The sequence below is a fragment of the Cimex lectularius genome, unplaced genomic scaffold, assembly GCF_000648675.2.
Source record: "Cimex lectularius strain Harlan isolate CLEC.00 unplaced genomic scaffold, Clec_2.1 scaffold286, whole genome shotgun sequence".
Classification (NCBI taxonomy): Eukaryota; Metazoa; Arthropoda; class Insecta; order Hemiptera; family Cimicidae; genus Cimex; species Cimex lectularius.
Genome location: NW_019392975.1, coordinates 159,154 through 184,150, shown reverse-complemented (window position 1 = coordinate 184,150; position 24,997 = coordinate 159,154). Strand labels below are relative to the sequence as shown.

General features: G+C 32.3%; 3 protein-coding genes and 1 pseudogene across 3 annotated transcripts; 1 reads left to right on the top strand and 3 right to left on the bottom strand.

Moving 5' to 3' along the window:
* Nucleotides 1-2,130: 2,130 nt before the first annotated feature.
* On the top strand, nucleotides 2,131-3,871 carry LOC106665471 (radial spoke head protein 9 homolog). The gene is made up of 4 exons (XM_014391903.2): nucleotides 2,131-2,587; nucleotides 2,640-2,814; nucleotides 2,871-3,180; nucleotides 3,699-3,871. Exons 1-4 carry the CDS (start codon nucleotides 2,361-2,363, stop codon nucleotides 3,860-3,862), a joined length of 876 nt encoding a protein of 291 aa, XP_014247389.1. The 5' UTR covers nucleotides 2,131-2,360; the 3' UTR covers nucleotides 3,863-3,871.
* Nucleotides 3,872-4,127: 256 nt separating this feature from the next.
* LOC106665472 (putative E3 ubiquitin-protein ligase UBR7) lies at nucleotides 4,128-14,964 on the bottom strand. The gene is made up of 10 exons (XM_024229555.1): nucleotides 14,562-14,964; nucleotides 8,838-8,980; nucleotides 8,711-8,771; nucleotides 8,497-8,649; nucleotides 8,316-8,427; nucleotides 8,190-8,251; nucleotides 8,065-8,125; nucleotides 4,683-4,786; nucleotides 4,430-4,604; nucleotides 4,128-4,367 (listed from the first exon to the last, which is right to left on the bottom strand). Exons 1-10 carry the CDS (start codon nucleotides 14,685-14,687, stop codon nucleotides 4,216-4,218), a joined length of 1,149 nt encoding a protein of 382 aa, XP_024085323.1. The 5' UTR covers nucleotides 14,688-14,964; the 3' UTR covers nucleotides 4,128-4,215.
* LOC106665451 lies at nucleotides 5,765-7,386 on the bottom strand (annotated as a pseudogene).
* A 2,480-nt stretch (nucleotides 14,965-17,444) lies between the features above and the next one.
* On the bottom strand, nucleotides 17,445-22,783 carry LOC106665469 (mitochondrial import receptor subunit TOM40 homolog 1-like). Its single transcript, XM_014391902.1, has 6 exons — nucleotides 22,286-22,783; nucleotides 18,603-18,865; nucleotides 18,435-18,537; nucleotides 18,244-18,375; nucleotides 17,982-18,161; nucleotides 17,445-17,926 (listed from the first exon to the last, which is right to left on the bottom strand). Exons 1-6 carry the CDS (start codon nucleotides 22,428-22,430, stop codon nucleotides 17,787-17,789), a joined length of 963 nt encoding a protein of 320 aa, XP_014247388.1. The 5' UTR covers nucleotides 22,431-22,783; the 3' UTR covers nucleotides 17,445-17,786.
* Between the last annotated feature and the right edge of the window lie 2,214 nt (nucleotides 22,784-24,997).

Below are 24,997 nucleotides of genomic sequence, written 5' to 3'. Positions count from 1 at the left end.
AGATCTCTATGCAGACCATCCAGCAAGCAGCACACAACCATTTCAATTATTACTTAAATAATATTGTATTAATATTCTTCCTTCTTAACAATTTAAGCAGACGTTAATTTTACAAATTATAATGCTTTCAATACCATATCACACTTAAGAATTTGCTTAATTTAAAGAAAAATTTACATTGAAGCAGACCACAGATTTGATCTTCCAAATCAATTGATTGATTTTCCAAAAGAACTATCTTCAAAATTAATGACTGTATTAGTTTTCTTGCTTGTTTTTCTGTTAAAAAGTGGTTGGTTTAACAGATTATACTGCTTTTTAGTCAACAGACAATGAAATGAAATTTTGATTATTCTAAAAAATTTTTGCATTGTCATAAAACACGGATGTTATAGTTGCAAATGAAAAATTATCAAAAATAATGATCGTATTAGTTTTCTTGCTTGTTTTTCTATTAAAAAGTGGCTGGTATTAACAAATTATACTGCTTTTTAGTCAACCGACAAAGAACAGAAATTTTGGTTCTTCTAAAAAATTTTTGCATTGTCATGGAACATGGATTTTATAGTTGCAAATGAAAAATTATCAAAAATAATGATCGTATTAGTTTTCTTGCTTGTTTTTATATTAAAAAGTGGCTGGTTTTAACAAATTATACTGCTTTTTAATCAACCGACAAAGAACAGAAATTTTGGTTCTTCTAAAAAATTTCTGCATTGTCATAAAACACGGATTTTATAGTTGCAAATGAAAAATTATCAAAAATAATGATGGTATTACTTTTCTTGCTTGTTTTTCTATTGAAAAGTGGTTGGTTTTAACAAATTATACTGCTTTTTAATCAACAGACAAAGAACAGAAATTTTGGTTCTTCTAAAAATTTCTGCATTGTCATAAAACACGGATTTTATAGTTGCAAATGAAAAATTATCAAAAATAATGACCATATTAGTTTTCTACCTTGTTTGATCCTTAAAAATAGGTTGATTTGACATAATAAAAATTGTACTTTCAATACAATATCAATCGGCCAGATTGAAGCAGCCCACAGATTTGTTTTTGCCAAAAAATTATTTTTAAAAGTAATGACTGTATTTGTTTTCTTGCTTGTTTCTCTATTAAATAGTGGTTGGTTTAACAGATTATGCTGCTTTTCAGTCAACAGACAAAACTGAACATTTTGATTCTTTTAAAAAAATTCTACATTGTAATGAAAAATTATCAAAAATAATGATCGTATTAGTTTTCTACCTTGTTTCATTCTTAAAAATAGTTTGATTTAACAGATTAAAAATTGTACTTTCATTACAATATCAATCTGGCTGAATACGTTAATTTAAAGCAACTCTATTTTGATGCGGAACACATATTTGGCTTATCCAACAGAACTATTTTCAAAAATAATGATCGTATTATTGCTCTTGCTTGTTTCTCTCTTATAAAAGGTTGATTTGACAGTTATAAATGTACTTAGAAAATTACATTTGTAATTTACTTTTTATTGTACCAATGCACAAAGTTGGTTCCAGCAGAAGCATCGTTAAAATTTGACAAATTTCTTCCTAGTATGCACATTGATGATGCTGTAATTTGGTCATTTCCGGTTATTTTGGCCAGTCTATCCTCACTGGGTTGATCAGTCAAACATGTTTTGGCACTTCATCCTATTCAATGAAAAGCCATAAGGGTTATAAGCAGGGTGAGGCACACAAACGTCCAGGAATGCTATCAGGTTGCCTTTAAAATTATATAATTGATGTCTGCCTTTAATGTTATATTTTTCTATTAAAAAATCAGAGATCAGGACAGTTCTAAAGATTTTGACTTTGAATTTATTATATTACTTTGCAATTTTAAAAAATGAAGCAAACGTTTGTATAAAGCGTCAAAACAATCAGTAATGACCAAATTTCTGTTAAAACTGTCCCTTAAACCAATGATGGCTAAATTAAAATGTCATCAATTTGACAAATGGATTATTCGAAAATATTTTACATGGAAGCAAATGTGCTGAACAGTTGGATTCATTTAAGAAAATTTTACTGTGAATATAATTTTGAGTGTTCTTGCCTGTCTCTTCTAAATTTTTTCAAACATTTATTTTTTAAATTATGATTATTTTGAAAGGAGAGTAAAAAATTCAAAAGTTGTATAAACAAGATTAAAGCATATGAGATATTCTGGTCTACAGTGGGAAATGCTTAAGGCATAAAATTAAAAATTTACTTTAAATTTTCTTTAGATGAATAATATTACATGACAAAAAATCATATCTGGAGTTAAATGCATGAGGGCAGCTGATTTTTTTCTTCTTTATTTAAAATAATTGAAGTGAAACATTAACAGAAAAATTTTTAAAAATGGATCTTGAATATTTCCATTCGACTGTTGATATGTTCGCGATGAGTGGGCACACGCTCAATCTAGAAAAATTCAGTCTGCTGCACGCATCGTTAACACTGCTCCAGAATGACAACCACTTCAAAAAAGTATATTTTTGGGGCAAAGTATTGGGATTGGATTGTGACTATTATATAGCATTCGGCTACACTAAAGATATCCTTAAAGGAATCGTCTTTTACTACAGGTAAAATATTATTTCTTTGTTCTATCCAAAAGTTAGAAAAAAAAAATTACAGCAAGAATGCCATCGATTGGGTTTTGCTTCCAAAAACAAGAGACATGGAGAACTATCTATCACTGATTATAACGTCTAGATTTCAAGGAGATCAATCGTTACAAGTAGATGTTATGGATGATAAACCGATCCCTGGTGATGAATACGAAGCCGGGAGTGACACCGTCGCGTCAAAGGTCGATTTCATACACTCAATTTGTTTTTTCTAAACTGACAAACAATTATATTTCAGAAATTAAAAAGATGGTTCAAAATACCGGTTTACGTCTTGAAAGAAGAAGACAGGCTGGCTTCAGTTGTCGCTAGCGCAACTGCCGAAGGAGCTGTTGTGCCCAGAGGGGCTCTCTATAAGCATCCGAACGGGGACGTCGTGCCCAATGAGACTTTCTGTGGGCTTAAAATGGACGAAGCGCTGGTGCTGAATAATTATTGCCATTTCAGGAGGCCTTTGGGCAAATGGGATGCTAATTTGCTGAAGCGAGCCGATTACAATTATTCAATCGATTTCTTAGACACTATTGACAGCGATATACCGATTAATTGTACGTCATTATTTTTTTTTTAAATGCATTGTGTGAAAAATTTCTACATTTCCAAACTTAATCAATTCTATGAGGTGATGTAGCTTGCAAACATCTCTGATCGTCCTGGCAATTTCTGGTTTTGTCTGCCAGAATTTTGGTAATTATTCACAGATGAGCCACTGAAGATGGCAAAATATCAGACAATTCCAGTTAAGACTCAGCAGACCAAGATCGTTGATGTTCAGGATACATAACTTTCTAAATTAATGTTTGTTTTTTTTCCCCATCCCTAATCAAACTTGTTTAACTTAACTTTTACCTTAAATGAAAGCTCTGATCTTTTTTTTTCTTTTCAAATTTCTTCATCCAAATGTTATATAATTTTTTTAAAAAATTAATTCCCTGTAAACTTGCTCCTTAAGAAAAATTATCAACTAGTTTTCTGGTCTTCTTATTAAACGGACAAATGTTCTATTTATATTTATTACACATTTAAACAAAAAAATTATTTGTATTTATAAAAATAAATTTTACAGGTTCGTGGAGTATGCAGTTGATAAACTACAACAGAACCGTAATGGTCAGGAGCTTGTACTGGCCTGGAATGACAAGCTTTCATAATCTTGAGTCTAGGATTTACGGTTTTGTGTTCTTTGGTCTGGGGAAAAGAAATTTAGACATCCCTTTCATGGTGGGATAAAAAAAAAATTAAAAAAAACACTGCCTCGGTTAAAAACAAAACCTGGCTTTATTATATTTGTTCTCTTGGAATGGAAAACGTTTATAATTTTTTACTGTCAGAATATCCGGATGTACCAGTTTCACAGCAGGAAGAAGAAACAATCGTTCAAAAAGAAAACTGGCTTTATTTGTTTTTCTATTACAATGGGAAATGTTTATAACTTTTTTTTAATACTATTTCATTAAACGGTTACAATAAGTAATAAATAAACAATTTCAAGTTTTATGCCTCTTATCGTAATGACAAAATTAAGAAATTTACATCGACAATCAACACCAATATATTTTTCTTTTAAGTAGAAAAAAAAATTCTTAACACATGTAAGGCGGAGTTCCGATCCGCCGCTTCTTCCTTTGTTGCATGTAATCGAAAAACGCGTGAATGTCCTCTTCCTTAACAACACGTTTGCGCTGTACAAAATCCGCGAGGTAAGTATGCAACTGAGACTTCAGATCATTATAATCTGTAAATTAAGAAGAAAATTGATAAAATTTTGTAAAAACATGACGATAAAAGGATAATTACTGTGAATAGCCTCGACTTGTCTAAATCGATCCAATTTCTGAAGGGCTTTCATCCCTTGAGCATAACTCGAATTCTCCCCTGAATTCTCTCCTTCTGTTTTACCTTTTTCTTGATAGGCATGTGCTGTATCCTGCTCATCTGCAATCCAAGGAACTTTGTACTTTTTGTACTCCTCCTAATAGAAAAAAAATAAAATAAAATAAAAGAAAGAAAAAACTATTAGAACAGAAAAAAAAGAGATGAATTTTCTTACCAAGCATTCAGAGCAACTGCAAAGAATAGAACGGAATGTCGATGGCCACAACGTCGCACCTTTGCTGATCTTTCTCAACAAAGGGTGCGTTTTTCGGTAACAATCTAAGCAAAATATTAAAAATTAAATAACAAAATTGAAAAAAGTTTGGTTATAAAATAAGTTCATAGCATTTTTCAACAATTCAATTTTTATCCCTTTTTTGTTTTGAATTTATTTACTTAATATGATTCACTTTGAAAATTAAGATCGTTCATTCAAAATCTTGAATTTTTACAAGGTGTTTTGCTAATTTAAATATGGAGGAAAAATAGTTCAGTTTTGTCATTTATTATTTTTTTTTATTACCACAACGGGCAAACACAACTCAGATTGTTTANTTTTGAGCCTAGTACAGTTTTTGAAACTTTTATTTAATATCTCATACTATAAAATATAAATAATTTGGAGGATTTTACATATAATTATTTGCTTTTATTCGTCAGTTTTGTTCAAATCTTGTGTTTTACAAGGTGTTTTCTAATTTAAATTACAAGGTGTTTTCTAATTTAAATAATGGAGGAAAAAATAGTGCATTTTCACCATTTGGTTTTTTTTTTAATTTTAAATTACAACAACAGGGAAACCACAGCCCTGATTGCTAGGAAAATTTGGGTTATGTACAGTGATGATTAGGGACCGGATTTATATCTATTCACATATTTTTTCTGAGCCTCGTACACCGTTTGTGAAACTTTTATTTTCATTCCATGAAACTTTTATTTCATACTAATAAATTTCTGAATAATTTATTTAATTTTTGTCTTCTTCCCAATGGTTTTGGCATCTGTTTTTCCCTTTATAAATGACAAGGACTACTGAAAAATCCCAGTATACCTGATTTGAACAATTGCATTACAATGATAAAATATATTTTTTTTAAACAAGCTTAAAATTTTTTTTTTGGAAGTATCAGTAATAAATAATTTCAAATATGGAGTTTGTGTTTTGTTTCAAAGGCTATTTTAAGTTTCTGCAGCGGGGGAAGAATTAAACTCCCTTCGTGATGTTGACGATACCCACAATCTCCATAGTGTTATTGGTTTTTTTACTTTTCTTATTTATTTAAGAGAAATTTAAAACTTTTCTTCTAATAGTCCATGTTTGAAGAACATGAGGACAAGGACGCTATCGTTGTTGATATCCCAATATTCCAAAAGAGCAATCATTCCCTCGACCTCCATAGATTCTCCTGTAAAGAACTGAAGGTCCTTGAACCTTCTGAGGAGTTCCTTCATTCATATTCGTTTTGAAATTGGGGTTGTTCTCCTCGAGGTTGGCGATCATGTAGTCCTTGAGGTAGGTGGACATAGCCTGTGGTTGAGTATAACATCGACTCCAGATTCCACTGCCTCATACATGCCCTTGTCGGCTTCTTCTGCAGAAGGGTTGAAACCATCGATGCTTACAACTCCCTGCTTTCTGGTTACTAATTTTCCATAAACTTCGTACATGACATCATCAACTAGTTTCATTGTAGTTGTCAGAGAACATCTCATCACCTTTGAAAATATCCTTGTAAATCCTGATGTCGTGTGGTAGAGTGAAACATTCCTGATTTTAAAATCAAAAAACCAAAGAGACAGGAGAACGTCCATGGGAAGAGAGATCACAAGAGCAATATCTCATACTATTTAAAAGCAAATAATTTGGAGGACTTTTTTCTATAATTTATATATATCTTATAATTTTGACCCGTATTTAATAAAATAAACGACATAATTATTCAAAATAGAAAAAACATGAGGTTTTTCAGAGAACTAATGATTTTAGACGCAAACAAAAAATTTTGAGAAAAAGGGAACAGAAATATCTTCTATCGTATATTAATTCGCATAACATGTCTCACCCACACTTAATACAGAATTGCTGAGCTTAATATAAAATTGAATTTTCAGTGGATTCTTTGTTATATGAAGAAACTTTTCAAAAATTAATTACGCCTAGGCAAAACGTCTAGCCCTAGAAAAGGCTAAATAAATGGTGGAAATATATACATTCGGGCAAAATTTAGTTTTAATTGCATCCTACTTTTTACTTTGATTTGTAAAAATTGCAAAAAAACAATTTCAATGTAAGGTAAAGGTCCTGGGTTCGAATCCACCGGCTGATATGACCTCTGCTGTTGTGAATTCCCGTTATTTTTATTTTTTTTAAATTAAAAATAAATAAAAATAAAATAAAATGCAAAAATTCCTCTCGCTCCAAATGAAATTGCAGCCTTCAATTGGGCCATTCTATCCATAGATGTTGAACATTATTCTAGATGGTACACAAATATTTTAGGCCAGATCGATGTAATTTTACTTTTGAAATTTTAAAAATGTACATGAATTTTTTTTAAGATTGTTAAACTTTCATTTTATAACTTTTTCACATTTTTTAAATAGCCTTATGAACTTTGCATATTAGCCAAGGAGATATGTAGAATGAATTTTATAATTTCAGGGGACTGCGGTAGCCTTAGGTTATAAAATTCATTCATTAATTGCTTTTTATTTTGCATATTTTTCTTTTTTACTTGCATTTTTGTTAAAAAAATAAATGCGTATACATATACATATTTTTTTCACATATAAATCTGTTCCACTAGTAATTTAGGATAAATCACCGTCTATACATGGCAAGGTTCAGAAGTGGAAATTTTGATTTTAAGACACATCATCTTTGAACCATTGATGATGATGACCAAATACACATTTTTGTCACAAATAAACCACACTCAACAACACAAGACACTCAACTCTCATACAAGCGTTTCAATACGTCTGCGAGCTGGATGTTTCTTGGAGAAGAATTTATTGAATTGCATCTCCGTTTGTGATTCCCTCATAAAATGCAATGTAAACGACCCATTTTTAAAAATTAATCAATAAAAACTTATAATTGGCAAAGTGAAAAGTGTGACCTTTCTTTTGTTCTGAGAATAAAATCCTGGGGAAAAGACAGCGACGGAAAGTAATGTTGTCCATTCGATGGAATCTAAAGGAATGAATTATGAGCTTATTCCAAATTGTTAATTTTAAGTTCTTAACAACCCGTTTTGGCCAATTCCTGAAAGATTGTTTTCCATCAAGGTAATGCTGTAACTGGCGTCGTATTCGCCTGAAAACTTTACTTCACTTGAGGATAGCAGAAAAACACAAAAGTTCTTCGCTTAAATAAGGGTAAGTTCTGGGTGGATGGAATTACAAAATTTCATGGAAGATGGCTAGGATGAACAAAATGGTTCATATTACTGTTAATTTAATTTTTTTTTTACAACAACATGAAATTTTAATCAAATTTACTATGAATGAATAAATAAATAAAAAGCTATTTTACAACTATATGTCGTAATTACCTTTATTCTTTTCTAAACTTGTATCTTCAACATCTACTTTAGTTTCCTCTTTGGCAACATTCTGAGAAAGCAAAAACAATTTAAAGAATATGAACAATTATAAAGTATGAAAATTAAAGACTTACAGGTACATCACCCTTTGTTTCTTCATTAGATGAAACATCTTTCCCTTCAAACTTAGTATTAACTGAAAAACAAACAAAAATGTATATAAAAATTATATTTAAAAAAATAAATAATTTATAAAGTACCTGATTTATCTAAATAGTAATTAAGGAACGGTAATTTTTCAGTACAGCCTTCACAAATCAATTCGGAAAAAGAAGAATCCTGACAATCCGGAGGTGTTTCGTTATTTAAATGCTGAAAATTTTCCGCATGTTACAAAATTTCCATTTTTCCCCCTGTAAATAATAAGAGCTTGTAACTAACCGAAGAATGATACCAATCTTCACAGACGATGCATTGCAGCATCACATCTGAATCGTCTTCGGCTTCAGGATCTGGATAGGGTCTGCTACAAGTGCAATAAAGACCCTTAAAATTTTGATTGTAGTTATTATTGTCATTGACGTCATCTTTCTCCTTAAAAAAATAAATAAATAACTTTATTTTCCTGATAAATAGCAATAAAAAATTAACTTACTGGCGTTAAATTACATTTTTTCCCACCAAACTTACTATTGCCACAGTCACAGCGAAAAAACCTACAAAATAATTTGTATAATTAGAATTAGTCATGATTCGAATGTACAACTTGTATGTACTTTTACCTTTTGGTATAAAGCTCAATTAAATTATGCCCTTCGTGACAGTGATAGCTGCAAGCGAGGCATATCCCTGCATACTTAAAATCTGGGCTTTCTGGAGAATTACATGTTAAACAAGCATAAAGTGCTTGCCTTCCCATATAACCCTAAAAAAAATTCAATTTAGAAAGTTAGAACTATTTTAAATAAAGTTAATTCAAATTTGCATTTTTTAAAATTAATTGGTATTTTTAGTTATAAATCGTATTAACTTTTTATAACTCAAATAATACAGGGTGTTCGGTCACTCGTGTTACAAACTTTGCCCATAGATTCTACATTCGTAATGGAACCAAAAAGTCCTAATTAACTACGGTCTAAATATCAGCAGTTTTGCAATTATTTCACTTTTTCTGACTTTTTAAGATTTCATGACCCTGCTTTAAATAAACAATGATAACTCCAAAACTAAAAGGTTTGAAAAAATCCGTTGATACCATTGAAAACTAAGTTAAATTTCCAATAAGATGTGATCAATACTAAACTTGTAAACCTCGTGAAATAAGCATTTTAGTAGCGAGAACTTTGAATTTTTTTTTAAGTTGAAAAACTTACTATGGTAATTCTAAACTACTATTTCCAAGCCTAGAGACCAGCATATTTCAGAAAACGTACTCCATTTAATATCATTTTCAGTGGTGCAATTGCTTTTTTAATTACTTTTTTCAAAGATGAAGAAATTCATGAAGGAAAAGAAAAAACCGTGGTTTACGGATTGGTACGGTGGAAAGATTAATAAAAATAAAAAACTTAAGGACATTTTGAATGAATTTATTTGAAAAAAATTAATTTTGATTCAAAATGCTCTCCACCCTTCCTAATGTATTTTCCACGCACTGCCGCTGCATTATATGTATAACAGCGTATTCTTCGTTAGAAAAAGTAGCCATAGTGTTAACAAGATATCACATAGATAACTAAAAACATTTCAAATCTTAAAAGTCTTTTATTCCGGAGAATACAATAATTCTTTAATCAAATTTTCAGCCATGTTGGTAAATAAGTAAACCTTTGCACTATTTCAGCTTTGAACCGAAAAAAAAGTTCAACAAATTCATTCAAAATTTCTTTAAGTTTTTTTCCACCTTACCAATCCATCAATTTCTTAATCTTTGAAAAAAGCAATTAAAAAAGAAATTACACCACTAAAAAGGATATTAATTTGAGTACGTTTTCTGAAATTTGCTAGCCTCTAGGTTTGGAAATAGTAGTTTAGAATCACCATAGTAGGTTTTTCAACTTAAAAAAAAAAAAAATTCAAAGTTCTCGCTACTAAAACGCTTATTTCACAAACATTTACAAGTTTAGTATTGATCACATCTTATTGGAAATTTTAAGTAATTTTCAATGGTATTAACGGATTTGTCCAAAACCTTTTAGTTTAAGTTATCATTGTTTATTTGAAGCAAATCTGAAATCTTAAATCCGAAAAGGTGGAGTAACTGTTGAGATTAGGACCATAGTTAATTAGGACTTTTTGGTTCCATTTTGAATGTAGAATCTATGGGCAAAGTTTGTAATATAAGTAGCCGAACACCCTGAATATTAGTCGGGTGATATTCATCCTGCGTTTTTAAATTTTTTATATGCAAATCATATGGCATATTTAAGGGATTTTAGTGCATATTATAATGCATATTTGAGTTTTTTAGTTCATGTAGCTTATTTGAGGGTTTTTATTATATATCAATCTGGGCTCTACTCATGATATTGTTGATTGCGCAATGTCCTGTGTAAGTATGGCAACAAGATTAAGTTTAAAAAAACACTAAAAATCCTGTTTTCAAAATGGAGTTATTGACTATGTTTTATATTGGTTTAAATTCAAAATTTTTAATTTTGCAATACTGTCCACTCGTTCAACAATCATCACTGGTGACAAAAAAAAAAAAATACAGTAAATTACTTTATATATGATATATTGTATTTATAATAATCTTCCCTTCCTACAAATTTGTTTCACGATTCAATTTTCCTTTTTGAACCTAGAGTTATTTAAGAAAAACAAAAACAAAAAAAACCTGTAGGTCTTGTGCAAATATGGCACAACAAGGTTAAGTTTAAAAAAATCCTGTTTTTATATTGGTTTAAATTCAATATTTTTAATTTTGACAATGTCATTGGCTGTCCACCCATTCAACAATCATCACGGGTGACAAGAAAAATACCGTGAAGTAGCCGAACACCCTGAATATTAGTCGGGTGATATTCATCCTGCGTTTTTTAATCTTTTTATGCAAATCATATGGCATATTTAAGGGATTTTAGTGCATATTATATTGCACATTTGAGTTTTTTTAGTTCATATTTGAGGGTTTTTATTATATATCAATTTGGGCTGATTGTGCAATCAACAGGAAGGGAAATATCATGAGTAGAGCCCAGATTGATACATAATAAAAACCCTCAAATATGCCATATGAACTAAAAAAACTCAAATATGCAATATAATATGCACTAAAATCCCTTAAATATGGCATATGATTTGCATAAAAAGATTAAAAAACGCAGGATGAATATCACCCGACTAATAATTAGCCATTATCCCCTAAAACTGCTGAGAGGGGGTGTCAATCTTCCTCCTCCAAACCGTGTCCTTTTGCATCGATGCATTTTAAAAGTTGACAAGTGTCGATTATTATTTTTACACCACTTAGTGTTATTAAAAACACTATGAATGTTTCTGGGTCTTGTGCAAGTATGGCACCGGGGTTAATTTAGAAAAAATCCTGTTTTTCAATAATATTGTTATTGACTATGCTTTATATTGATTTAAATTCAATATTTTTTTACTATATCATTGGCTGTCCACCCATTCGATAATCATCTGTTGGTCCACGAGTCGGTGAACTCATGCTGAGCTGACACTGGGTCACTTTGCTCCGTCTTCACTTGTGGGTTTATCAAACTACTCAAACCTGTAAAGTAACCCAGTGCCTGTTCATCTATCATCAACTGGGTGACAAGTAAACTACAGTGAATTACTTTGTATAAGGTAAATGGTATTTATAATCATCTTTTCATTCTAAAAATTTGTTTAAATAGGTTTCAAGTTTTCCTTTTTGAATTGTTTTTTTAAATAATGCCACATGATTGATGCATATTAACCAAGGAGATGATTATTATGGGGAAGGGTATCGTGAAAAAAAAGGCCAGAGGTGAGGGAATCAAACCCATGACCTCGGGGTCTACGAGTCAATACTTTGTACAAGTTCACTAGTTTTCGTGTCCGCTTGACCAATTAATATCTTTCAATTAATTAAAGTTTTTAGTTGAGTGTGTAGAGATTAGTGACCGTTAATCGATAGTTATTCAGATATCGTGAGATGCGGTCGGGTGTGATGTAGGTTTCAGAAAAACATTTTCTTTATCGTGCCAACGTTTCGATCTTTTATTGAGATCATCTTCAGTTTTTAGTTGAGATAAAAAAAGTCAGTGTTACGAGCGGGATTCGAACCCACGATTTTCAGCTAGATATGCCGCAGCTTTACCAGTGGAGCTATATTGTGACTTCGATCCACTCGGACACCAACTTCCCATCTTAACCCCACCTTTTGAATTTTCCCTCCTTTTTGCCATTTTTCAAATGTCGTGTAATCTATTTGATTCTCGGCACAAATGAAATGGCCACAGAGAGTTTGAAAAATGGCAAAAAGGAGGGAAAATTCAAAAGGTGGGTTTGGGATGGGAAGTTAGTGTCCGAGTGGATAGAAGTCATGATAGCTCCAGTGGTAAAGCTGCGGTGTATCTAGCCAAAGACCGTGGGTTCGAATCACGCTCGTGACATTGACTTTTTTACCTCAACTAAAAACCTTAATTAATTTTGTACAAGGTAAAATGTATTTATTTATAATAATCTACCTATCCTAAAAATTGGTTTCAAACATTTTTTTATGATTCAAATTTTCATTTAAGAACCTAGTTATTAAAACAAAACTGTGAATGTTTCTGAGTCCTGTGTAAGTATGGCAACAAGGTTAAGTTAAAAAAAAAAACACTAAAAATCCTGTTTTCAAAATGGAATATTGTTATTGACTATGTTTTATATTGGTTTAAATTCAATATTTTTAATTTTTACAATACTGTCCACACGTTCGACAAACATCACTGGTGACAAAAAAAATACAGTTAATTTGTGTATGGTATATTATATTTATAATAATCTTCCCTTCCTAAAAATTTGTTTCATGATTAAATTTTCCTTTTTGAACCATTATTTTAAAAAAAATTAATTAAAAAAAATGTTGTTAGGTCTTGTGCAAATATGGCAACAAGGTTACGTTTTAAAAAATCCTGTTTTTATATTGGTTTAAATTCAATATTTTTGAATTTTTACAATGTCATTGGCTGTCCACCTGTTCAACAATCATCATGGGTGACATGAAAAATACAGTGAATTACTTTGTATAAGGCATATTGTATTTATAATCATCTTTTCATTCTAAAATATGGTTAGAATAGGCTGTACTTTTTGAACTGTAGTTTTTCTTTTTGAACTTTTTTTTGTAAATAATGGCCTTATGATCGATGCATATTAGCCAAAGAGACAATTGTTATGTGTATGCATATGGGGGAAGGGTATCAAGAAAAAAAGGCCAGAGGTGACATTTGGAATCGAATCCACGTAGGCGGGGTCTACGAGCCAAAAGACTCTCACACCAACCACTTGGCTACTGCAGTCCCCCTTTGTTTTAGTCTTTTAACTTAGAGTTATTAAAAAAAACTGTGAATGTTTCTGGGTTTTGTGCGTTGTTTTTAAAAAATTCTGTTTTTCAAAGTGGAATATTGTTACTGACTATGACTTATATTGGTTTAAATTCAATATTTTTTGTTTTTTCAATGTCATGGGTTGTAAATGTTAACTCGTAGCCGACACTGGGTCACTTGGGTCCGTCTTCACTCGCAGGTTTGTAAAAGTACACAAACCCAAAAAACAACCCAATAAGTGACCCAGCGCTTATACATCAATCGTCACCTGGATGACAAGAAAAATACAGTGAATTACTTTGTATAAGTGTGGTGTTTCATGACCATTAGTCAACGATTATTTGTAGATCATGAGATGCAGTCTGAAGATGATCTCAATAAAGATCTAAATATTGGCACGATACAGAAAATGTATTTCTAAAACCTACGTCCACCAGACCGCATCTCACGATCTACAAATAATCATTAACATTGAATAAGGTAAATTGTATTTATAATAATCTCCCATTCCTAAAAATTTGTTTACGATTAAGTTTTCCTTTTTGAACCTAGAGTACTTAAAAAAACTGAATGTTTCTGGTTCTTGTGCAAGTATGGCAACAAAGTTAAATTTAAAAAAAATTAAAAATCCTGTTTTTCAACTTGGAATATTGTTATTGGCACTGTTTTATATTGGTTTAAATTCGATATTTTTTATAAATGAGGATGAAAGGTCATGGGAATTCAATATGTGACAGTGTTCTGAACTAATGTTGAAACTTGTCATTACAGTTTATCTATAAAATCGCTACATCATACAGAATAAATTGTTAGAATAATTTAAAAAACAAAATATTTCTTGATGTGAAATTATGGTCAATTGGATTTCCAGGTTCAGGTTTGGATTTTATGTGACGTGAGACGTCTCATGGGTTGAATCCTGGCAGAATATCTAACCAGGGGTTGAAAACGTGAAATGTTAAAGGGAAACTGGTTGTTTACCAAGTTGTAAGTGCAGTTTTTGTCATCGGAAGGTCCTAGGACATCTTGGACCGTAAGTTCGATTTCGTTTTCCTCTTCGAGAAAGTCGACCAGGGTCAGGGTCTCTTCTTCCTTCTCCTCGGACATGTCTGCAGGCGGCCCAGGGACCAGTCTGCTTAAAGAAGGTTGCCTGGAAGTAAATCGGTTCCACTTAACCTGATAACAGATCGGGATTCGACGGGCGACGCGACGGCAAGAGGACGGCGAGGTGAGCGCGGCCGTGGAAGGGGTGGCCGTTTGGCGGGAGGCGAGCCGGCCCCTTTTCACAATTTTCAAACGACGAGAGGATTTTGGATGTACTTTTAATTTGGTATTTTCCTTTTTCTAATTTAACCATCTTTATTAATTCATTATCGGCACCGGTTGGCAAAAAATCCACGTTCATTATCGATTGAGAAGGTCGATTTATGTGACCCAAAAAAACATTAATATTTCAAGTTAGTAATATCCCAATGATTCCCGAATAAAAAAAACAAACAAAAAATGAGGAACATTTTATTATTTTGGCGACCAATTTTCAATGTTGGATAGAGAATTTTGTTAAGAATCATCAATAGATTCCATATCACAGGTGCAAAATTAATATGTGGGGAAACAAAGAGGGAAAATCATTTATGAAGAGTTTAAACAAAAAAGGATCAAGTTCTTAGTTGAAATGAAAAATCAAGTGTCATGAATGGGATTCGAACACAGGACCTTCAGCTGCTCTAACCACGAGCTATTGTAACTTCAATCTGCTCAGACTGCAACTCCTCATCTAGCTGAAGGTCATGAGTACGAATCCCACTTGTGACACTTGCTTTTTCATCTCAACCAATATGTTAGACTAAAAGTAAAATTAATTAAAATAATACAGAGAAATGTCATAAAATAATCAATAACCACATTTAAAAGTTGTGTTAAGTTTACTTTTTTTTATGATGAACATTTTTATATTCTGGCAACCAATTTTCAAAGGTGGATAGGGAATTGTGTAAAATATCATCAATAGATTCTATAGAAAAGAGTGCAAAATTATCATGTGGGGGAACAAGAGGAAAAATCATTTATGAAGAGTTTAAATAAAACAGGGCCAAGAAGTGAGCCTTGAGGAATCCTATATATGTATTTAGTAATCATAACTGACCTTATTAATTATACTTGTAATCTAAGGTCTTGGTTGAGATGTAAAAGCAAGTGTCATGAGCAGAATTTTAAGCCACGACCTTCCACTGAATCGTACCTTCGATTTGCTTGGACACCAACTCCTCATCTAGCTGAAGGTCATGGGTACGAATCCCGCTCGTGACATTTGCTTGTTCATCTCAACCAATATGTTAGACTAAAAGTAAAATTAATTAAAATAATATAGAGAAATGTCATAAAGTATTCAATAACCAAATTTAAAAGTTGTGTTGACTTTCATCAACTCATCTAGCTGAAGGTCATGGGTACGAATCCCGCTTGTGACATTTGCTTTCTCATCTCAACCAATATGTTAGACTAAAAGTAAAATTAATTAAAATTATAGAGAAATGTCATAAAATAATCAATAACCAAATTTAAAAGTTGTGCTGTTTACTTTTTTTTTATTATGAACATTTCTATATTTTGGCAACCAATAAGTTGAATAGGGAATTGTGTAAAGAATAATACTAATGTCAATAAATTATACAGCAAATAGTGTGAAATTAACATGTGGAAACAAGAGGAAAAATCATTTGTGAAGAGTTTAAAATAAAAAAGGATCCTTTCACCTCAAAGAAGCCGACGCTTTATACAAAAATGTCTTTTCTATACCGACATCCTTCCCCACCCCTTCAAAATCCATATATATAACGTATATATTTTGCATTGTATAAATTCACTTTTCCACATCAAAAATGTAATTGTAATATGTAAACAATGTTTGTAAATCCCAGGCCCTGAAGATGATCTCAATAAAGATCGAAACGTTGGCACGATAAAGAAAATGTTTTTCTGAAACCTACATCACACCAGACCGCATCTCACGATTTCTAAATAAATAAAAAAGGACTTGAAATCTAAGGTCTTGGTTGATATGAAAAAGCAGGTGTCAAAGCGGGATTCTAACCCACAACCCAAGAAGTGTCATAAAATAATCAATAACCAAATCTAAACGTTATACTGAGTTTATATTTTATTATTTTGGCAGCCAATTGTCAAGGTTGGGTAGAAATTTTATAAACCCAGGGGGAATGAAAATCAATGAAAATTCTACTTCTTAGGAATCAAGTCGGTTACATTGTTTATAAGGAACTAGGAAGTACAATAAGCCTCGTAAGGCTGCTTGGGGCACAAACCCTCCCCATATCCATCACTATCATCATGTAAAAATTAAATGCAAGCAAGGCTTTATTCATGAGGGCTGTGTCTAACCATTGGGGGCGTTTTCGACCCTAACCTTTACCGTAGCTCAAGCCTTAACCTCAACTACGATCTCAACCTAAGCCCAGCCCCTTTCTTCATCTCTAAGTTCACTGGAGATGTGGCGTCGACATGGTGCTACCACTGTAAGGTAAAGGTGTCAGGTTTGAATGCAAGGCTGCTGGATGCGGGATGTACTCACAAAAAAAATTGATACTACTTCAATTGTTTATTTGACTTTTTGATTCTTCTTTTTTGGAACTATAAAGTTTTTGTACCCAAGCCCTGAAAAAAAGGGGAAATGTGGAAAAAATAAAGTTAATAAATACCACTCAATTTCTAAGACTTTTTGAATAACGTGTATTAAAATTATTCAATCCTATTTGTCACATAACAGACTCGTTACAAAAAAATTACTCTATTTCAGAAAAAAACCATTAAAAAATTGAAAACTAATCCAACTAATAAACTGAGCAATGAATGCCATTAAATTATATTTATTAGATATGTACAAAAACACGAACATAAATATTTTAAAGAACAAAATACAGTCGTCTATTATACCAACAGAAATGGTATTTAATTATTGATCTTTGCAGGAAGGGATCAGTAGTATATTATGTACACATTAGGTTTAAATTATACATATTATTCTTCCTGTAAAGTTTATTTTTAATTTAATTTCATTGAAATCTTAACATCGTAAAAAGAAATTAAAATCAAAGTGGAAAAAAGGGGACTGTGGTTTGCAACGTAAACAATTATTGCAACTAATAAAGCTAAAACAAATCGATTGTCTCTTATAATAATAATTATTATTCAGCCAATAATAAATCCAAGTCCTAAGCGGAACTGGTTCTTCTGGTGATTCAACATCCCACTCAGGGTTAGCGCAAATGGCATAGGGAACAATTTCTTATCTAGCGTTGCTCCAACATTCCAATTGGAATCTACCATTCCTATGGAAAAAAAAGTCAAAAATTATATTCATTCCTTAATAAAATATATATTTACCTTTAAATACTAAATCAGCCTTAGGAATGTCTATTTGATAACCGACGGAAGTTACCGCCTCTTGAACTCTAAAATTTGTTTCAAACTCAACGCCAAGCTGTAGTTGATTGCTTGCTTTTTGATAGTAACATAAATGTAAACCAGTTAAGCCAACAGTGCCAGAAAGAGTAAAATCACCACCTGAAATTTTTTCCAAATAAAAAATCATATCCATTTTGTCAGAGGATTTTTATTTTTTTATTCTTTAACAGAAATATCTTACCGGTGTATCTTCCAGCAAGTGAGGTAACAGCGATTTGATTTCCAGGGATTTGTTGACTTCTTTGATAAGCGATTTCAGCCCCCAAGTCGATGTTTTTATAAACATTTTGTAAATAATGACCAACAAAAACGCCTTAATAAATAACAAAACGTTAACTTCTTTAAGCGAAAAAATAAACCTAGTTAAATTACCTGTACAAGCGACAGGGTCAGGATTACAAACAGTAAGAGAAGTGGTATAACTCTTTCCTTTATAATCGACTATAAACTGTGATGCAAAATTACTACTTTGTACCTAGAAATGAAATTATCCAAATAAAGTTTAAAAAAAAAATTCATTAAATTAAATAAAAAACTTACTTGTGCTTGAAACCTTGTAATTAGGCTTTCAGTAAATTTATGGTAAATATTGGCATTGAGATTTCCTACTGGGTCGATATCTCCGACTAGAACAGGGTAAGCTTCCCCTGGGCCGAATTGTTGAGTTCCAACGTACGTCGCTCCAAACCGATAGCCTGACGGAGTTATTGAACTCATATTTAGAGAGTGAGATATCTGAAAATGGTTGCTCAGGCCCTTTTGCACCGCTATCTTGGCCCCTTCAAAGTTGACTGGGAAAATCTCTGGAAAAAAAAAAAGATACAACAGTTGAGTTTACACTGACTTAGGGCATAACAACACAGAACCCAATCTAAACGCCAGAAACAAACAACTACGTAACAACATTAGGCTCTTGAAGAATATTTTAGAAGGGTGGTTTTAAGAATTAGATGGATGAAAAAATTATGTAATTTTAGTGTGAAGAACTAATTTTGTTGTGAATTATTTTCACACAAACGTTTTGAATAAACTATTACAAAATTCTACATTCAAGAGAATTTTTTAGTATATTCTATTAATAGTAATACTAGATTTCAGCGCATTAGAATATAAAATTCATTTTTTTTTTTTTTTTTTTCAGTTGCCAAATTCGTTACGTACACAATTTCGCACTCTGGCGTTTTAGCGGTCTGGGGTCAGATCATCGTCTCACGGATGAAGATAAGCTTGAAAGTAAAAAATATTCAATTTTCACGATGTATCAATAATAATCAGATTATATGTTTTATTTGGTCACATTAACCAAAGTTTTAACTATTAACTTTAATTAATTTATTATTTTTTATGAAAAGTACGGTTGAGTAGAAAAATTAGTATCATGAGCAGAACTCAATTGAATTTACAGGGGGATTTAAAAGAAGTAAGAGGCAGCTTTGCGGATTGGCAAAGAAAGATTTGCGGCTCGAGATAAGAAGGACCTCGCAAATGTGGACTTACCATGACGAGGAAAATATAAGTCATTGGTCCATCGAGTGTTAAGAGAGTGGACAGAGGATTTAAACTGAAGTAGCTTGAAAATAGAGTGAGGTTGATGAGAGTTTAAGGATTGGTGAAGGAAGGTGCTTAGGAAATATTCTCTAAAGGAGGGATTAAGCCAGGATAGATCTTAATACAGATGACTGTAGACACTGTAACGCGTTATGGACCAGATTTACTTTTAACTTTGCACTTGAACTATTATGTAAAGATAGCTCAGACATGCAGGATTCGCCAAAAGCTGAGCAATTGTTGCCATGCTCGGCTAATTTCGGTTGCCTTGTCTGCTTCAAAGTGCATATTTTTTAAGTGGCCGAACTCAAAGCATCCACACATTCGGTAATCAACTGTACTGTACGGATATCAACTGTAATCAATCAACACTGCTGTTAAGTTTTAATAATAAACTACTCCTATCTAGTATAGATGTAGACTACGCAGTTTGATGATGACAGGACCATTTTCAACTACACCTACCCTAGCACTTGAAATCATAACCAATACCACACATCTGCACATAGAGGCTAAGGTCAGAGCACTAATTAGCTGCTACAGATTAATTAGTGAAGGCAGCTGGAATCATAAGTGCAATAACATAGGTCACTCGAAAATCCTACAACTATTGAGTAAGGTTAACGGCCAATTATTAAGCGTTAGCGATAAAAAGGTTAAAACCCCTCCGGGGAAAAAGTACTTTCAAGTAGTCACTCCTTGTGAATATAACTATAGTGTGGACGATGACCATCATAACATAGACTGCTATACAGATGGTTACTTATCAAAGGTAAAGGAAGTGGTGCTGGAATCCATGTACTAAATTAAGTATCAGCATCTCCTCCCTTCTTAGCAATAACACCTCTGTTTTTCAGGCAGAAATTTGGGCCATTAATGTGTGTTGTAGAACACTTATGGAAAATAAAATCAAGGGAAAAGGTATTAGAATTTTTTCTGACAGTCAGGCTAGTCTTAGGTCATTACAAAAAGATTTGTCAATATCTAGACTGGTGGAGGAAACTGTAGATCTTATAAATAGAATCTCTTCAAGGTTTGAGAACAAGGTAACCCTTATTTGGATACCAGCACATAAAGGACACTATGGCAATGAAGAGGCGGATAGCCTGGCCAGGTTGAAGAAGGTTCTAATACTGCGTTTGTTGGGCCACAACCGGTATTACCTCACTCTATGAGCATAGCGAAAGAGTATTAAAAACTGGGGTATGAAACAATTCCTTAAGGAATGGAATCTATCCCCAGGACACGGGCAATCAAAGGAGTTTGTTAAGGAGATCAAACCAGCAGAATCGAAATGGCTATTCTCTAATTCAAGGAAGGGAATTAGGAGGCTGATAGGTATCCTGAAGGGCCACTGCCTACTGAGAAGACACCTCTCTGTAATGGGTATTCTACCAGATCCCTTTTCCCGTTTTTGCAAAATAAAAGAAGAAACAGCAAGGCACTACCTCATTGAGTGTGATAGGTACACTAGAACTAGATTTGAAACTTTTGAAGGAGAGAAATCACCAAATCACTCCCTGAGATTAAATGGTCTAAAATCTTGAGGTTTGTGAAAAAAGTCCAAGAGGTTTATGATACGAGAGCTGACCAAGCCCAGACCTTTTAGGGATAGGGTACGAGTCTACCCAGGCATTTAACCCCTCGAGTCATCCACCCTGCATAATATATATAGTATAGATGTATTAATGAAAGAACATAGCTTTAGTTCTGTCAGTTAGGAATGGATTGGCCCAACATAAGTCTTGGAGTTCCTCGATCTCTACCAAGCTGAACCAATAATTTGGAACGCTTCTCTTCGGAATCACAAAAATCGGAAGAAGGTTTTCAATGCGTGGAAACTGATCGAAAGTAAGATGGAGCAAATCTGCGACAGATTTGTGACTTGTAGCCACGACAAAAAACAGCAGCTACAGCAATGGAAGTTTCACTGTTGTCCGTAATGATTGGTTAGTATGTTGAAGAATTGGCAAATACGTGGTTGCTGTTACCTCACAAACTGGCTGGTTGTACAAACCCTGCATGGTGTACTCGTGCCAAGACGAGCATCTTGAGAAGTGTTTGGCAGCAACGGCATTCAGCGAATACCGCATGTCTCGAGCTACCTTAAGACTGTACTACTTGGGAATTTTCCCATAATGTAATTAAGAATAAAGGATCAAGTAGTACAGCGCCTGGAAACTGATCAGGATGTGTATCCTGCTCGTGACACTAAATAAATTATATAAAGATAAACCAAGTATAATCAGTTAATAAATTTCATTATTATGATTATTTTTTTAATGCAAAGTATGGATAAGTTGGATGGTTGGTTATTACTGATAATTTTATGTAATTGAAATCATGTGATTTGCACTAGTGACCTTTAAATCAGACTATCTGAGAACTTTTTTTTAACAAATAGTACGTACTGAAAATATTAATTATTAGACGATTTTTTAAAATAAAATTAAAATTCTTCTTTTTGGAATTGTTTTTATTAAAGCTGAATTTTTTTTCATAAAGCAATTTTGTTAAAAAAAAAAAAATCAAAAAAAAATCGTGACCATGTGACTTCGGAATTTTGGATCCGGCGATAGATTGCATTTTGCCGGGGAGCTGAGCTTTGCCGTATAAATCGAGCTTAATTTATTTAGAAACATATACTTTCAAAAAAGAAACCTTTGCAGACTCACCTTTGCACTTTTTGTGCAGTTCTTCCATCGAGCCGGGGTTTTCGACATGTTCGCCTTTTTCCGAATCGGTATAAAGGTCTTGCTGCATGACCGTATACGACGGATCCGCCGGTTTTTTGGCACTGCTCGCGTAAACATTGCCCATTTTTTTTTCCTCTTGGCTCGATTTTTATCGGTTTAACGGGAAATAATTAAAAAAACACAACCAAACACGAAAATCAATACATTACAATTTTACGAGAAGACATTTAACGCACGTTTTCCCGAAGCGGCCATTGGCAAAGGCGAGGCTTACTTGATTCGATTCGAACGTTAAACTGATAACACAAATGAAAAATAACTAACCAGAACTATTTTACCAATTTCCTGGAATTTTTTAAAATGTTTTTGAGTTTTTGATTTGAGGAGCTTTTAAATTGAATTTGTTAAATATTAAACATACCAGATTCTTATTTAAAAAAAGGTTTCCTCGACAGATTTAACTTTTGCTAATAACATCTGGTGTTCTCGTTTTTTTTTTATTAAAAAAAAAAAAAAAACAATTTCATCCAACATTAGAACACAGAATGGATTTTTCTTCTTTAAATAATAAAATTGACTTGCTGACTCATAATAGGCTTACTTTGTTAAAATTATTACAGTTCTGATAAGGCTATCATTATCTCAAGTTCACCCGCGCCATTTAAATTGAAATCGGACGTTGAACTATTACAAAACTACTCCAAAGTTTTAAAATTATATGCCACTCCCAATTTTTTTCGATAATCATATTTCTAGAAATCAAGACTTCAGAGGTCAAAAGGTCGGAAAAAAATGAAAAAGGTATTTTTTCTAAACTACCTCATTCTTGACCGGTCCTCACGACTTCAACAAATTATGAAACAACAGATCACTAAGAAACACATATTTTTACCCGAAAGAAACAAAATAATTTGTTGGATTCATGAGTACTGGTTATAACAATATCAACGAGAATTATCACAAAGATCGTAATAAATATTGTTAGCAAGCAATACTTTCACACGTGCAAATAAAAAGTTCATATTATTGAATATTTTGTAATTTAATTATTTATTTACAAATTTAAGATATTTTTTTGTTAGACGGTTAAAATATTATATTATATTATATTCATTCTCTAAAATTCCATTTATTATTTTTTGTTAGGAAGTTAAAATTTTACTTTGCATTATATTCATATTTTAAAATTTCCATTTATTATTGTTTTATATATAGTTTAAGTAAATTACTATGGGTAAAAATAAAAAGAAATTATCTCACAATTATAAAAGTTGCACAAAACATGAACTTCAAGAAGCTATTAGGCAGAGTACAGTAACAACTTTATTAAATGCTATCACGCAAGAGGCTGAAAAATTTTGTGCAGAGGATAATAAAACAGAGTTTTGTGAGGCTATAAGGAATATTGCTCAATAAAAATTTCCTACTTCTTTGGAGGGATTTCAGACTTCGGAACCATCCTCTTGAAGCAAATCTATGTTGCCTTCCTCTCCGGACATTCATGAAAAAATTATAGAAGACATTAATGCTACTAACTTAAAAATAGCCTTAAACGAATCCTCTTTACAACCAACAGAAATTTCAAAGATCATTCAGAAATATGAACATTTACAAACACCAAAAAAACATAAATTCAACCTTTTTAGCTAACCCAGATGTTCAGGATTTCCCCGATTTCAGTGCTCTTCAAGCAACTCATGACGGTTCCACTAGCGAATCGAGTTTTTGCACTTAACCGTGCAAAAAATAACAAAAAAAGATAAAAATAAAACCTTTTTATCACACACTTTAGAAAATAAGTTACGTTCTTTGCCATTTTTCAAATCATTTCACCCCCATTCTATCATAAATTTTCTACAAAAATTATTTCCAATAGCGCAAAGAAATTGTAATAAATTTAAATTAATATTATCTATTTTGGCGGAAAGAGAATCTGTCCCTATGGCTTCCAACTTTTTATATAATACAATTAATTAAGGTTTTCAGTTGAGATAAAAAAGTCAATGGCACAAGCAGGATTCGAACCCACGATCTTCGGCAGTGGTAGAGCAGCGGCGTATCAAGCCGAAGATCGTGGGTTCGAATCCCGCTCATGCCATTGACTTTTTTATCTCAACTGAAAACCTTAATTAATTGAAAGATATTAACTGGACAAGCGGACCACGAAACTAGTGAATTTTTATATAATGCTCTTGCTCATCATAACACTACCTTTGACATCTTTTCCGAATCATTGAAGAGGAACGGAACGTCGGATAAACAATATATACAATTAAAATCCCAGCTTGTCTTTTCCCCACAAGAAGAATACACTCCACTAAGAAATTATTACATAGATTCACAAATTATACTCTTGAAATTATTCAGATCTTTGGGCGAAGTGTCAGTCAAACAAGTGAAAATAAGATTAAACAAGCTAGAAAATGGGACTCAAATGTTCCAAATTTCAATAAACCTATTTATTCGGAAGTCCTTAGAAACAATTAAAAAAATGTTGATTTGCATAATGATCAATTCAATAGCAATATCGTACCTATTATAGATCTTATAAACCACCTTACATAATCGATAATTATACTCATTATCCACCACAAAACAGGAGAAATTTTAATTATTATAGCGCAAGACGTCAAAACAGAGCAAATGTTATAACCGTGACTGCTTTTATTACCGTAATGACTACAGTCGGCC

What these genes read in the sequence shown, in the direction of transcription:
- LOC106665471 (XM_014391903.2), top strand. Translation starts at nt 2,361, where the DNA reads ATGGATCTTGAATATTTCCATTCGACTGTTGATATGTTCGCGATGAGT. An exon ending in GGAATCGTCTTTTACTACAG is followed by an intron (nt 2,588 to 2,639) that starts GTAAAATATTAT and finishes AAAAAATTACAG; the next exon opens with CAAGAATGCCATCGATTGGG. An exon ending in CAGCGATATACCGATTAATT is followed by an intron (nt 3,181 to 3,698) that starts GTACGTCATTAT and finishes TAAATTTTACAG; the next exon opens with GTTCGTGGAGTATGCAGTTG.
- LOC106665472 (XM_024229555.1), bottom strand. Translation starts at nt 14,687, where the DNA reads ATGTCCGAGGAGAAGGAAGAAGAGACCCTGACCCTGGTCGACTTTCTC. An exon ending in ATTGAGCTTTATACCAAAAG is followed by an intron (nt 8,772 to 8,837) that starts GTAAAAGTACAT and finishes ATTATTTTGTAG; the next exon opens with GTTTTTTCGCTGTGACTGTG. An exon ending in TTACTATTTAGATAAATCAG is followed by an intron (nt 8,252 to 8,315) that starts GTACTTTATAAA and finishes TTTGTTTTTCAG; the next exon opens with TTAATACTAAGTTTGAAGGG.
- LOC106665469 (XM_014391902.1), bottom strand. Translation starts at nt 22,430, where the DNA reads ATGGGCAATGTTTACGCGAGCAGTGCCAAAAAACCGGCGGATCCGTCG. An exon ending in TTACAAGGTTTCAAGCACAA is followed by an intron (nt 18,538 to 18,602) that starts GTAAGTTTTTTA and finishes TTTCATTTCTAG; the next exon opens with GTACAAAGTAGTAATTTTGC. An exon ending in GGCTGATTTAGTATTTAAAG is followed by an intron (nt 17,927 to 17,981) that starts GTAAATATATAT and finishes TTTTTTCCATAG; the next exon opens with GAATGGTAGATTCCAATTGG.